This window comes from Peromyscus eremicus, chromosome 3 (assembly GCF_949786415.1).
Source record: "Peromyscus eremicus chromosome 3, PerEre_H2_v1, whole genome shotgun sequence".
Taxonomy (NCBI): Eukaryota; Metazoa; Chordata; class Mammalia; order Rodentia; family Cricetidae; genus Peromyscus; species Peromyscus eremicus.
Window position 1 is genome coordinate 52,274,369 of NC_081418.1, and position 16,013 is coordinate 52,290,381.

Consider the following 16,013-nt stretch of genomic DNA (forward strand, 5'->3'; position numbering starts at 1 on the left):
TCAGCAATGAGGCTGCCTTTCTTGTGATGAAGGAAAGAAAGTCTGAGTGTGCCTGATCTGGGTCCATGGGAGGCAGAAGGAAGGGCATCTATCTAAAGGATTGAATCTGTGTCATGGGAGGAGGAGGTATTACAAAGTAGACAGAAGAGAGAGTGTGCCATTTGCTGGTACAAGCAGCTGTCTGAGGTGCCTTGGGAGGCTGCTGGGTATGGTCTGGGTATGGGAGCCTATGTATGCATGATCAGCCCTGACAAGCACAAAGGGCAGAGAGGAAGTGTGAGCTGAAGCCACTTACAGGAACAGGGAGCACCCAAGCAAACACTCTGACAGGGTAAGTAAAAGGCCCCTAGACAGCCAGGTCCCAAAGAGGGAGACATAGATACCATCCTGTGCCACACTGTGATGGGTTCCAGGCTCTTCAATTGCCTGGCCCTTTGTCTCCTGGTGTCAGGTGAGTCCTAGCCTTGGTCCATACACTTCTTGTATTTTCCATGGAACATCTTTTTATAATTTTCTTGAGGATTAAATTTGGTTTCTTATTCCCACAGGTCTAGTGGATCCTAGAATTATCCAGACACCCAAACATCTGGTGACAGTCATGGGGAATGAAAGGACCCTGAAATGTGAACAGCATCTGTCTCACAATGCTATGTACTGGTATAGACAAAGTGCTAAGAAGTCCCTACAGCTCATGTTTTCTTATAACCTCCAAAATCTCATTGAAAACCAGACTATCCCAACTCGCTTCCAACCTCACAATCCACAGCAATCCTACCTAGACCTTCAGATCTCAGCCCTGGAGCCTGACGACTCAGCCACATATTTCTGTGCTAGCAGCCAAGACACAGCCCTGCAGAGCTCTTGCCCCCCTGTACACAAACCTCCTCAGTCTATCCAGGAAACGGTTGCTGTAACAGGTCCACCTGAGCCTCGAGACACAGTCAGTAGTGCACAGGACTCATGTGGAAACCTCAGACCACAACACCAGCTGCCAATTAGATATCTTATTCCCAAATTCTGTGCCTGCATAGCAGCAGTCTTTGCCTTGAGTGTGATGGGGTCTAGAGTTGAATATGGGACTGACAAGCTCAATTGAAAGTTGTTTCAAGGGTTTTAGCCTGAGAAATGTTTTTATGAACCACTTAACTGTTCTCATCAATCCTCTGCCAATATGTGCCCTCATGTGACTTTTCAAGAAGAGCCTGTACTTCAGTCCTCATTCCAGCTCCAAGTATGCTCACACCTTTTCCATGACACTCTACCTCCTCCCACATGGCTCTTCAAGTTCCCATATCCCAGGAAAATCACTCATTTGAGTGTACCAATGTTGGATTTACTCTCCTTGTTTATGGTCAGGTTCTCAACTCTTACTTTTCCTTCCCATTGGAGCTTTTAACACTTTCATGCTTGACTCTTTCCTTAGATTTCTTTAATTTTCATGCCGAGTCTTTGTACTCTGGGTTGTTAACTGTAGACTCTGATGCCTCTGAATTGTTGCTCATCACAGTATCAAAGAAGAAAACCTCCTGGCATTTCTGAGAAAGACTTATTTCTAGGATCTTCCTATGCTGAATGCCAGAATCCCTCTAACTACTCCTGGTAATGGCCCTCTGTCTTATGCACACCATCAGATCTCATAGACAGAACAGAATCCTGAACCTTGGGTGTCTGGTATATGCATGGTACTAATGTTTGCTCCTTTGGCCTGTAGACGGCACTGTATTACCACTCACCCTTAACGGACAGACCTTGCCTATGGGACCATAGGATTGTAGTATGTCCTGCCTCTGTTTCTGAAGCCTAGTTGCTCAAGCTAAGAGAAGCTGCATTCCTGCTGTGACCCCATTATGGATATCTGGCTCCTATGTTGGATATTTTTTAGTCTCCTGAAAGCAGGTGGATTCTTAAGAATTCCTGACACTTTTCATTTCATACAGAGATAATTTTAAACCAGTATATTAATCTTCTTTCTCATTTCACAGGACACACAGGACCCAAAGTCGTGCAGATCCCAAGTCATGAAGTGATACACGTGGGGCAGAAGGTGACCCTCAGTTGTGACCCTGTCTCTAATCACATATCCTTTTATTGGTATAAACTGACCTTGGGACAGCAGATAGAGTTCCTGGTTTCTTTCTCCGGTGGTAAAACCTTGGACAAGTCTGATCTATTCAAGGAGGATCGGTTTTCAGTTGAAAGGAAAGAGGATTCATATTTCACTCTGAAGATCCAGCCCACAATGCTGGAGGACTCAGCTGTGTACTTTTGTGCCAGCAGTTTATCCACAGCCTTGCAAAAACACCTCCTTCCTGTACACAAACCCTCATGTGTCTGCCTCTCTCCTGGCTTCCCCAGGAGAAGGAAGTCTGTTTATTTATTTTTTAATTACAGTTGTTTTTAAACAGATACATATCTGAAATTAAATGATCAAATAGGCTATCTCATCCAGGGGTGGTCAGAGTCTATGGGATATACATACTGTCTGCAGACACCATAGAGTGTGACTGGGAAACAAACTTGAGTGAATAATCTCTTAGCAAGTAACTGAGGGACTCATATCTTCTTTTTTCTCCATTTTAATAGCATTGGAGTTTTTGTCTGTTTCATTAAGAGTGGTTTAGATTTCAACCCATAAGTTAGAAGTATGGTCACTGCACCCCTCATCTTCACTCCTAGTGCCTCAAGGGCCACATTTGTAGTTCCTGCCACTGGATTAATCAAACCTGTCAGATAAGAAATTCAGATTTATTAGATAGAGGAGGAAGAAATTGTCACTTCAACCATAGATGCAATAAGTATCCCATTGATTCTGAACTGGAAATGTCTTGGTCTTTTTGGTTTCTTTAACTTGGAAGCAGGAAGGTTAGGATAAGAAATGGAGTTTATATAAATAGATGTTAAATAGAGTCTATAAAATAGATGATCATGTGGTCACAAGTTTGCTACTCCACACTGGGAATAAGGAAAAGTTGATCTGGAATTGAATGAATTCACTTAAGTTCCTCTAATTTGTGGTGTGGTGATCGCGACAATTTGGTGAATGCATCAGTCACAATGTGAGCAAGTAGATCTACTTAAGGGATCAAAGCCATAAGGCAGCAGTTCTCAACCTGTGGGTCTCAATCTCTTTGGGGAGTTGAATGAACTTTTCACAGGGATTGCATAAGACCATCTGCATATCAGATATTTACATTATGATTCTTAACAGTAGCAAAGTTACACTTATGAAGTAACAACAAAAGTAATTTTATGGCTGGTGGTCACTACAACATGAGGAACTGTATTAAAGCAACACAGTGCAGAGAACCACTGCCATAAGGAGTGAAGATTGGGGCCATCCCACTGAACAAGGAACAACCCACAGAAGAGCAGAACAAGGATAAAGGAAATCTAGAATTTCTGGTAGAGACGGAAAACGAGGAACATCATCTATGCCTTGGGTATCAATGTTTGCATCAGCTCTGAAGTTTACTGCTGTGAACCTCCTGTGTTTGTAGCTGGTGTGTTGACCATGACCATGAAGTTCTGATTATTTAGCCTTGATAAAAGTGTAAACTGTATCATTTAATGCCAGTCACAGCTGTGATGAGCAATTCCGTGCAGACAAGCAGACGTTGACTCACTATGTTGGAAGGGTATTTAGGTGTGGGTGTTGAGTTATAGTAGTGGCCTGGATAGCACTTATGAAGGCATAGTCCAAAAATGTGCAACAGTAGATCAGAGGTTTTCCATTAGTCTGACTCTCTAGAAATCATAGATTGACAGTCAATCACCTGCCTACACCAATGCCCAATTGACATGCTTTCATTTGTACTTTTCTCTTTTTCTGTGTCTCTGATTTGGTCTGGGCAGTTTCACCTTATCTCTAGATCTTAAATGTTCTTTTAAGCTTTGTTCACTTTCTTTGTAAACTAATATATTGAATGTATATATTAGGCAAACAGTATAACTCAGTTCAGAATTTCCATTTAGACCATGATTACAGTTTCAAGTTGTCTGCTAAAATTCTCCATTACATTTATTTTGTTAAAACATTATCTATTTAAAAACCAGTGTCTAATAACTGTAACATCTAAACTTGTTTAAGACCCTTCTTTGTCTGTTGTCATGTCTTGGTTTGTGATGACATTATCTTGTTTCCTCACAGACCAAGTAAGTCAAGTGAAAGCTGAAGTACATGAAAAATTAGGAAAATTTGAAGCCCTGAATGATTTCATCTTCTGCTTGAAAGGAGAGATTGTGAAGAAGTTAAAAGAGAGGCAGGTCATTTTCATTAAGTTGATGATTGAGTTAAGCTGAAGCTGGGCTTTGAAGAGTCCATGGGATCATTGTTAACTCTTAGTCTTAAAGGGTCAGTGTTGTAAGTTTTAAAGAATGCTTTGAGCACTTAGCAGCTTTATTGACATGAAATTTATATAACATAATATTTATTCTAATATAAAATTCCGTGAGTTTTAACATATCCATGGATCTGTACTGGTGTCACCATGGTCTGGCACTAAAATATTTTCATTCTCCTCAAAGTTCTCTTGTGCTCATCTTCAGCAGTCCTCTGCTCCTGTCTGCATACTCAAGGCATGGGGGTTTTCCAGGGACTTTTTGATCAGTATCACTGAACATCATGTTATTCTACACATCCAAGTGCTACTGGTTGCTTTAGGAAGCACCCCACTCTCTCAGCCTTATTTCCTTCAGGCACTTAGCGCACTGTGCTAAGTTTGCAAATGGTCTTAAGGCAAATCGCCTGTCAGTTGTATTTGCTGTGAACTTTTGGTCTTTTGTGTCCTTACGGTCTTTGCACCCTCAAATGCCTCCAAACACAAATCATTTCTATTGTAATAAACGTTTCTAGTTGATTTTGGAAATAATCCTATCCAACTCTGAAGGCCAGAGTACATTCTGATCATGCTCACATTTGGGGAGGAAACACCCTTAAGAAAGGAAGGAGTTCAACCTTCTGCAACTTGTTCCATCATCACTGCTAGAAGTCCCAGCATATAAATTAATCTAAAGATATTTAACTTTAGTGACCTGGATGATATCATCTCTTGTTTTCCACATAGGGAATAGGTACTCTTTAGGGTCTTATGGAATACTGATACACGTTAGTTTGTTTCTGGAAAGTCTTCATTCTCATTATTTATCAATGGGATCCCAACTGGCATCTAGTTCAAAACATTTGAATGACAGTTTCCTATGTGTTGCATAAAATTTGGAACCTGAACAATAGTTAAGGGCATCAAGACATCCTTACATGAAACTACCCTACACACACACACACACACACACACACACACACACACACACACACAAACACAGACAATGTGGACCACTCATTGTCTAGTTGAGAACTCAAACATCATTTGCAGAATCTGTGAGACAGATTTTTCCCTCAAATTATACCCATCAAGAGAACAACTATCAAATAGTTACATTTCAGTCTCTGCTGCAGGGCTTATCACTCCTGAGTTTCAGAACTTGAACATGTCCCTGACTCTCACAGCTTACCCCTGCGCATGGGCCTGAGACCATGTGCTTTGTGTGACTGCTCAGGCTGAGTGGGAGAGGGAGGTAGGGTCAGGCTTGTGGCCTCTGTGGACAAAAGCTCTTCTCTTTTCCTGGGAAAGGTGCTTCTGAAGCCAAGGGTGCCTAAAGACAATTACACCCCTCTTCTAGCAGCACCCCAGGAGCCCTTTTCTCCCCAGTGGCCTTAGTCAGCCCCTGCATCACCCTGTTCCCGCCTTCTTCTTGCTTATTCCCTGAGCACCACTTTCTCAGATGGTGCCTATTGAGAAAGCAGTTTGGAATGGGAGAGCCTTGGACCAATGACAATCCCCCTCTGTGTGTATCCCTGCCTCTAAGAACCATGCAACTCACCTGCCCTAGGACACAGCAGAAATGCTAAATTCTAAACATTTTTGTCTGTATTGTTTGCTTTGTTTCCCTTTGTATTTTGTTTGAATAATGAAAAGCATGACAGGAAGAAGATTTATTCAATGTGCTCCCATTGGAAAGAAGGTCAGAAAGACCCAGTGAATCCCCAAAGTCCATCTTCAGGCTTCCAACGATAAGAAGTTTCCTTTCAGTTTTAAACAGAGGGCCAGAGATGTGCATATCTAAGCAGTTTCTACTGGTCAAAGTGTGGTCCTGTCCATCAGTGTTTCAGCTCCATCCTCCTGAAAAGTAGACTGACAACTGGCACATTTTTTTTTCTGGGAAAAATTTTAATTTCTAATGACCCAACAAGATTCCCAGGAGTACTCTAATGTCATGAAGTTCTTTGTTTCAATAGTCTGACAGCCAAAATGAGATATACAGTGTCTCTTCAGAATGCCTTCCCTTACTTTAGGTTACATTGTTCTTTATTGTGTTGCTACACCTCAACCTTATAGTGGAATATGTCTTTTGTGAAACAAATATAAAGGAAAATCATGTAGGGATGAAGGTTAGACTGCTTTTTAACTCACTGGCCACAAGGAGGAGTTGTGACTCTGAGATTAAGCCTTCTAAGGAAAATGTGAGAGAATTCACTGGTTGAGAGAGGGTTAGGAGAAACTTTGACCTATTTATAGCATGGGAAAGTGTGGTCTTCGGAGGCTGTGAGACAGGGATGTCATGTGAAGGGCCTCTCTCTGAACTGAAGTTCCAGCAGATGGCCTGCCTGGCTCACTTGTTGTATGTGATCCTGCATGGGATTAAAAAGTAGGGTTTGGCATGAGAAGCCTGGGAACCCACAGGCAGGTGCAAGTGCAGAATGCTCCCTGAAAGTAAAAAACAAAGCTCTTGGAGGGGAGGCTTTATGCCTTAGCTCAGTCAAGTCTAGTCAGTCCAGTCTTTCATGATGTGAGCTTCTATACCCAACAATGAATGCTGCAGACCAGGGCCTCCTCAGGACACTTGAGGATGTTACAGAAATCTACAGGTGAGGCCAAGAGAACAAGAGTCTCATTTCTATTGTCCCTCACCGCACACCATTAAGGAATTATACCAGAGAGGTCTTGTTACTGTTTATCTGCTGGGGATGGGGGTGGTGGTTCCTCTCCATCCTTGAAGCACAAACGTTCATTCACACAACAAGCATTTCTTCTAGGAATAAGAAAATTTCCTTCAAAATAGCAGCAACAACACCAAAAGATAGCAGGAACACACCCCTGTGTGGACTCTATTTAAAACCTCTTTCTCTATCTACAAATACCCCTGGTACTAGGGCCAACATTTTGGTGCTATCAAGATACTTAGAGATAGAAGAGCTGGTGGCATTGACTGGCACCCAGAACACAGGTCTGAGACAATGTGTTTTTACATAAGGCTCTATTAACCTTACAGCATTTGGAATTTCCCTTGCTTCTTGGAAATCCAGGAATATCATAAAATTACATTTTCTATGGGCAGATGCTAGGCAGCAGAAGGAAGTTCTAGGCCATTTTCCCATACTGCCATACACATCCCACCATTCTGCACCAAGGAGGAGTCGAGCCAAATTGTTGAATTGGAAAAGAATCCCCTTTTCTGTAAAGGTTAATTTTGTAGCTCATCTTAGAATGAAACAAAGAAATATACTGAAGATTACCAACTCAATTTTCTAAATTGAAATCTAAATCATTTTCTGTGTCAAAAGCTAATTTCAAAATCTGCTGAGAATTATGAACATCAGAAAAGGCAAGTACACACAGGTCTAGCATCAAAATTAAAATTTAAAACTGAGGACTTTAATTTAGGGCACGGAATTCATGATCTTTTGGATTTTTCTCACTAGTGGTCAAATACACTATCTCTAACTTCTTCCCAGTGGTGAATATAAGGTAAAATATTACCACCTTGAGAGCTAGCAAAAGGCCTATAATTCATATTACTACATTTAATTATATTACATTACAAATATGATGTTAATAAAAAATATCATATTACAAATATTTTTAATTGTTCTTTACAAGAAACTGGATCAAATGCTTAGTGATCCATACAATAGTACAAATTGCACATGTCATTACTTAAAGAGGACAGATGAGAATTCAGTAGTTAAATAGGCAAACAAAACAACTGATACTTTGTAAAGCTGGAGGGCAAATGGCCTGTAATGTGATGCTTTCTCCTTCAGTTTGGTCTGAATTTTTACTTGGGAAACTGTCAATAACAAGAGACAGTATGCATGTTAACTGTTACAATTTTTTGTCTGTGAGAATGCTGATTTTTCTCTTCTGGTTCAGAGCCACTGTAATCCACCCTTCTCTGAGCAGAACAGAAAGGCTGCCCTGTGCCTTGTTCCTTAGGAAACTTGAGAAACAGCCAGAGCCCAGGGAGAGGGAACATCTGGGACAATGGAATCTCCTGGGACTCCTGTGCAGCACTAAGCACCTGACAGGACTGGCTGTGGACATTCTGTCTCCATCCTGCTCTGCCAGAGCACCCAGCAGTGTCCCCTGACTGCTCAGGGAGTTTATTCTGATGAAAGTCACCCAAAGCAGAAGTGACAAAGGAAGTTTTGGTCCAAAGTAGATGATTTCATATACAGAACAGAGGATCATATGCTATGCTTTTCCCACTGAAACACACTCTCCAGTGTGGGCAAATATAAGAAGCTTAAAGAAGCCAAATTCAGGATCAGTGACCACAATAAGCACCTGGCTGTTGCTTAGTCCACTTCCTGTTTGTTCTGGTTCTTCCCCAGCCCTCAGCCTCATCCCCACTCCTAAATATTTCTACTTTTAGGTGACAGCCAAGCTACAATTGCTTCATTTTCATGCACACCCTCCCTTGACTTTTCTTACTGAAGCCTGGCCCTTGCCAGGGATTGCAGACTCACCTCTGGATTCTCTCTGTTCAGATCTTGCCTTTCTAGTTCTGCTAGACCTACCAGGAAGGAAACTATACAACAATATTTGTTTCTTCTTATCTTCCAGGCAATTAATGAAAAATAATGACATAATCTTCTGTTTTTTAACTCATAAAAAAACTAATAGAACTTAGAACTAACATTGCCTCTTGTGAAAAAAAATTTTTTTTTCATTTAGGGTCATTTCAGCATCACTTCTAGGAGTCATTCCCTTGATTGTGTTAAGAATATTTGAAGAAAATAGTAGGATAGTGTTGTAGCCCACAAAGTTTTCCTAGTTAGATCTGAGCTTGCTTTACACAGCAGGGTTGCATTAAGGGATGGCTTGACCACCTGTGTGGTCACCAGATGTCTGGGATGGTCTGCACTTGGCTGTGCTTCAGGGAAGTCTTTAGCTCCCCCCTTGGCATTTGTTTAAAAGGCCTTTGGCAGAGAAGTTTGGGCCCAATGGATTAGGATCCAGGACCTCCTCAGGCGATCCTGGGTTTCTCTATCTCTCTCCAGCTATCTTTCTGTTTAAGTTTTCTTTCTCCTCTTATTCAAGAGTACCCTGGGGATAAGTGGGGGTGGGATTGGCCCCAACCAATGGTTCCCAAACAGGGACAAAGACAAAGACAAGCAACAACAACAAACAAACCCCCCAAAACCCAGGTCCTTGTTGAAAACTGGAGTTGGATTCTGCAGAAAGCTGTTGGGCTAATCCAGTTTAGTACTAAAAAAAGAAAATCCTTGGGAGAAAAAAAAAAAAAAAAGGAACTGAAAGTGTGTCCTTAGAATGCTGCAGCATAGAATCTTCTCTATCAAGGTTTCTGTTGCTCTCTTAAAATTTTATCCATGAAAATTAAGGGAAGTAGACTGTAGTAATATACTGTTCAAAAAAATTAGAGTAAGGTAGAGTAGGAATATTGGGAAGAAAACTCAGAATAAGATAAGCATCAAGACAGGGGAACTATGTCCTTAATTTTCTTACTATGGGGCTATGAACTCAATCTGAGAAAAATCAGAGAGAAAACAGGGAGAAAAAGATTCCTATGGAAGCTTTTGGCCTGGGGACTGAAAAAATGCTAAGCCAAAGGATCAGAGGAAAGAGATTTCCCCTGAGGCAAACACGGATTAAGCAAAAACCCTCTGCTCTGTCAGCAATGCCTGAGAAAATTTGTACAACACCTTATATGCAAAATTAGTTTCCTTTTGGCTATGAAGCCAAAGTTTAGACAACAGAAGTTTTTGGAAAACTTGGTGGTCTTTCTCACTCAAACACTAAAAGCTTTCTTGGAAAAATTTAATCTCTTTGCCTGCCTGAGCTTTCTCTAACACTGCAAGTTAGCTAGCCTGCAGCCAAGGGAAAAAGCCTTCAGGTGGCAATGGATGCAGCCCATAGGAGCTGAGTGGGCTTGCACTTACAGACTGTAATAGTGAGCTGCTGACTGCATCCTCTGTCTCCTGACAACCCTCCTAAACACACAGGAGAGCAGGTTTCCATAGTGTAGTGATTATCACATTTGCCTAACACACAGGTGATACCCAACAGTCAAGGACACAGGACATCTTATAGGGGTAGATCGTCTTGTTATGAGTCTAGACTCTGGCACTCTTATAGCTATCACTGTCACTATTCAGAGGTGAGAAGGAGGGATCAAAACAGGTAAAGACTATGCTTTATTTCAAAACTTGTGTCTAGGAGACCAAGTCTTAAGTATCTAGCAAAGCAATAAAATGGAATCATCCTACTATCTTAAACTTTTAACTGTTTTCATCAAATCTTTTAAACATTTTTAAAATATAGTACCTACCCACATGGGAAATTTGGTAGAACTCTAGTATTGTAGAAATAATTCAGTAAGTTAAATTATCTTAAATTTTACTATTAAAAATAATAATTTGTAGCAAGAAGAAAGAGAGGAAGGGAGGAAGGGAGGAAGCAAGGGAAAAAAGAATGAGTAAGGGAGGGAGAGAGCAAAAGATCAAGGGAGAGAGGGGAAGGGAGGGAGGGAAGGAGGGAGCGATGAAGGGAAAGCGTAAGCAAGGAAGAGAGGGAGAGAGGAAGGAAGCTATTCAGACTTGAAACATGGAAGCCTCCTCTCACTTTGCAGTTCATCTTATACATAATGTGCAGTCAAATATCAAACCTGAAGATTCTGCTCATCTCAAAGACTCTTGATTTATCATTGTATAATGTCTTTGTCACCACCTGTGTCTTGTCTTGTTCAAGATCACATTCTCCCTGCTGAGCTACTGAAACAGTGCTATTAAAACTCTTATTTTTGATATGGACGCTCTCTTCCAATGCATCCTTCACAGCAGTGAACTAGATGTGAAGTAGACATAGATCATGTAACTCCATACTTATTAATCCTTAGCTGCTCCACACTGAGATTGGGTCATATCTAAATTCTGGGGCACAGCAAATGAGCTTAGCCCATTCTGAGCCTTTCCAGCATGTCGGTCAATACACACCCTGTCAACTTCTGTTCACTTTCAATACCTCTCACTTCATTCTCCAGCTAAACTCAGTCCTTCCTAAACTTTCTTAACAGCCTTTAATTTCCCATTGTTAGGATTATTTCCACTTAAACTTTATTTTGGTGAAACAATATATATATATATATATATATATATATATATATATATATATATATATATATATATATAAATACTCTTTGTTCCAGGCATTTAAATTTGCTGAGGATGCAATGTTTTACTTGCTAACTACTGTGCCTGAAGTTGAGCATGAACCTAGCTCATAGTATTTGCTTGGTGAATAATTGCTGAATGAGTGGATTCAATACCTTTCTGTATTTTCCCCTGATAAGTCTTCTACTTATCCATCAAAAACCACCCCAAGTATGAGCTGTTCTTTGAAGTAGTCTTTGAAATTTCTTCTGTCTGCTCTTGCTTTCATCTGCCTTCTGTCAAATCTTCTTCGATGCCTTCATCTTTTGTCATTCTTTACCCTGTTACAGATCCAGTTGTGTTGTTTTCTGTTTTTTGTAATTTTTGCTGAGAGTTTTGATTTCTTTGTCTATTTCTTCAATTATTTTTAAGTTCCAGTAAGACATAAGTTTGCATTTAAGCTACAAATGCTGGGCCTAGCACTGTGCTTCTTTACTCTATTGGACAGACGATTAAACCTCATCTACAGTTTTTTTTGTTGTTGTTGTTGTTTTTTTTGGTTTTTCGAGACAGGGTTTCTCTGTGTAGCTTTGCGCCTTTCCTGGGACTCGCTTGGTAGCCCAGGCTGGCCTCGAACTCACAGAGATCCTCCTGGCTCTGCCTCCCGAGTGCTGGGATTAAAGGCGTGAGCCACCACCGCCCGGCACATCTACATTTTTATTGGCAAGGATCATCTAGCTTCTCCGCTCCACCTAAGTGCCTTCCAAATGCTCCAGTTGAAAGTTATGTCTTGTGTTGAAGGAGAAAACTCTGTCCTTAGTGCTACTGAGCATTTGCTCTGATAACTGGACCTTGGGATCACAGGATCAGAACACCAGTCACAACAGCATAAGTGGTCACCATAGGCCAGAGATGACTGGACAGTGTGGCTTCTAAATCATTTAACAGGTGAGTCAAGAAAAGTCAACTACCAACCCAGAAATGACATGTTTCTCTCTTTATATAGCAGCTAGAAATCTTAAAAAAGCACCCATAAAACTGGCTTCTTGATGCTGGAAAGCACATGCCAGCCAGAGCAAGCAGGCTTAGATTTTGGCTCTTCATAGATAGTTGAAGAAGTTCTTAGAAAAGAGAATTTGTTAGAGAAAAAAGCTAGGTATGGTGGCTCCTGCTTGTAACTCCAAGATTTGGGAGGCTGAGGCAATGGGATGCTTTGAGTTTGAGGTCAACTGAGGATATGTAATGAGTTCCAGTCTTGCCTGTGCCACAGAGGGGGATCTCTTGTAAACCCCCACCTCCACACAAAAACAAAGAGAAGTTGGCATAGGGTCCAAGCTTTGCTAGATTACAGGGTTTGGCACACACCTCTCTTCTCCAAATTACGTTCTCTAACTGTTCCTTCTGTGAATACCCTTTGAGCTTAGAAGACAGATGCTTGTGCATTATGGATTGCAAAAGTCTGTATATCATGCAGTGTGATTTTTAAAGTTGTTTCACCTTAGTCCTGGTTGTCCCACTATAAAATTCACACATGATAAACAAAAAAATACAGACTCTATTTTTAAAGAAAAATTATTTATTTATTTAATTAATTGATTGATTGATTTATTTTTTTAATTTTTATTTTTATTTTGCAATACAATTCAGTTCTACATATCAGCCATGGATTCCCTTGTTACCCCTTCCACCCCCCCTCACCTTCCCCCCAGCCCACCCCCCATTCCCACCTCCTCCAGGGCAAAGCCTCCCCCGCAGACTGAGATCAACCTGGTAGACTCAGTCCAGGTAGGTCCAGTCCCCTCCTCCCAGGCTGAGCCAAGGGATCCTGCATAGGCCCCAGGTTTCAAACAGCCAACTCATGCAATGAGCACAGGACCCAGTCTCACTGCCTGGATGCCTCCCAAACAGATCAAGCCAATCGACTGTCTCACCCATTCAGAGAGCCTGATCCAGTTGGTGACCCCTCAGCCATTAGTTCATAGTTCATGTGTTTCCATTCGTTTGGCTATTTGTCCCTGTGCTTTATCCAACCTTGGTCTCAACAATTCTCGCTCATATAAACCCTCCTCATTCTCACTAATTGGACTCCCAGAGATTCACCTGGGGCCTAGCCATGGATCTCTGAATTCAAATCCCTCAGTAGTTAGATGGGGTTTCTACACGACAATTGGGGTATTTGGCCATCCCATCACCAGAGTAGGTCAGTTCGGGCTGTATATCGACCATTGCCAGCAGTCTGTTGTGGGGGTATCTTTGTGGATTTCTGTGGGCCTCTCTAGCACTTTGCTTCTTCCTATTCTCATGTGGTCTTCATTTACCATGGTCTCCTATTCCTTGTTCTCCCTCTCTATTGTTGATCCAGCTAGGATCTCCTGCTTCCCCAAGCTCTCTTTCCCTCGACCCTCGCCCTTCATTACCCCTACTCATGTCCAGGCTGTTCATGTAGATCTCTTCCATTTCTCCTTGTTCAGATATGTTCATATCAGCATTGTTTGTAATAGCCAGAACATGGAAACAACCTAGATTCCCTTCAACTGAAGAATGGATAAACAAAATGTGGTACATATACACAATGGAATACTACTCAGAGGAAAAACAATGACATCATGAGGTTTGCAGACAAATGGATGGATCTAGAAAAAATCATCCTGAGTGAGGTAACCCCGACTCAGAAAGACAAACATGGTATGTAATCACTCATAGGAGGATACTAGATGTGGAACAAGGATGACTGGACTGCTACTCACATCACCAGGGAGGCTACCTGGAAAACAGGACCCCAAGAAAGACACGGGGATCACCCAATGACGAAGAACTGGCAGATTTTATTTATTTTTAATTTTCCCTATGTCCACTTAGTGTTCCTTACAATCAGTGGCTTTGAAAAGAGTCAACAAGTTTGGTGACAAGAACATAGCAGGGAGGAGACTTTGAGGAAAATAATTCAGGGCAGTTCCTCTAATGCTGAGACAGTTTCTTCTTTCTGTAATTCTGAGGCCTGGAGTCTGAGGACAATGAGTGGGTAGTGATTAGAATGTTTTCACACCTGGAGATATTCACAACTCCCAGATCCACTTTCAAGGAAGCAAGTGGTGTGTAGGGCTTAAGGCACTTAATCAAGAGGAGTTGCTGTTTTCAGCACCATACTTTTCTTTTTCCTCATGTTTTTATTATTTCCTTTATTTTTTTAAATAATATGATTACATCATTTCTCCCTTCCATTTCCTCCTCCCATATACACTTCCTAGTTCTCTTGGAAATCCATGGCATCTTTTTTCATTAATTATTCTTACATGTATATAACCTATTTGGTCTGTATAATGTTGCTTGTATGGATGTTTTCAGGGCTGACCATTTGGTAGTGAATAACCAATTAGTGTTATTGTTATATAGTGTGCTCTTCTCTGGGGAAGACCGTTTCTCCAGCCTTCACCGTTCCCTAGTTGCCTGTAGTTCTGTGTACAGGGCTGAATACTGGGCACTTTTCCCCATCCACTTTGCCACTTCTATGGTTATTTAAGGTGATTTCCAAATACTGGTAAGTGAGGATGAGGCTGTGTCTGGAAGGACACAAAGGAAGTGGTTAAGGTACAAACTGTGACCTGATGAAGACCAAATGCACATAAGATATTTTTACAAAGCACACAGTGGTTAGAATGGAGGGCAAGATTCTGGGGTTTGCAGTGTCAAGACATCACCAATGCTTCCTAAAGAACTGGGTGAATGAAAAAGAAAAGAGAAATACAAAGGGTTCGGAGTGCCCTGGTGATGCAAGTACATGATCAGTGGCTGTCACCACCAGCCTCACCCTTGGAGGATCTGCCTGGATCACATGGGGTCAGGTACAGCCTCCCTTTCTGTCACATTATTGGTGCCTCGCATTACCCAATAAGCACACTTGTGGGATATTTATATACACTGTGGAGACATGTCTTTGCCAAGGGACCTTCTGTTGGGTTTAATAAAGAACAGAATGGCCAATAGCTAGGTAGGAGAGAATAGGAGGGACTTCCTGTCAAAGAGAGGAATTCAGGATGAATCTAGGGGCACATGTGTCACAAGCCAGACACGGAGAAGAAACAAGAGTTGGTAGGTGGAAGAGAGGTAATGCCACGTAGCAGAACATAGATGAATATAAATGGTTTAATTTAAGTTATAAGAGGTGGTTGGAACAAGCCTAAGCCAAGTGCCAAGCTTCCAAATTAGTAATAAGTATTTCCATGTCATTACTTGTGAGCTGACTACACACACTGTCAATCAAAAATCTCTGTAATCAGAAGACTAAGGACTGAATACTTTTGTGTCTGCAAAAGAGGGTCCTGGGGAAGGAGATGGAGTCAGCATAAGGTGAAGAGGATATCCCCAATTGAGTGTGGGTCACATGAAGCAGCCTCATGAAGGCTGTTGAAGCCCCAGCAGATTGAGGTCAGGCAAGACAGCACAGACGTAGTGTGGGGTGTGGAAACCTGAGCTGAAATGAGGAGACCTTCTACATAATACTCTTCAGGCTTGAGGAGTCAGAACATAGATAGGGTGGGGAGGGAGTTAGCAGGTGAGAGAGGAAGAG

At 41.5% G+C, this 16,013-nt stretch overlaps 1 gene segment (V, D, J or C); it reads left to right on the top strand.

Moving 5' to 3' along the window:
• The first annotated feature begins 402 nt into the window (after positions 1-402).
• On the top strand, positions 403-1,096 carry LOC131906254 (T cell receptor beta variable 3-1-like). The segment is given in 2 exon segments: positions 403-451; positions 549-1,096. Coding segments are annotated over 2 exon segments (597 nt in total).
• The last annotated feature ends 14,917 nt before the right edge of the window (positions 1,097-16,013 follow it).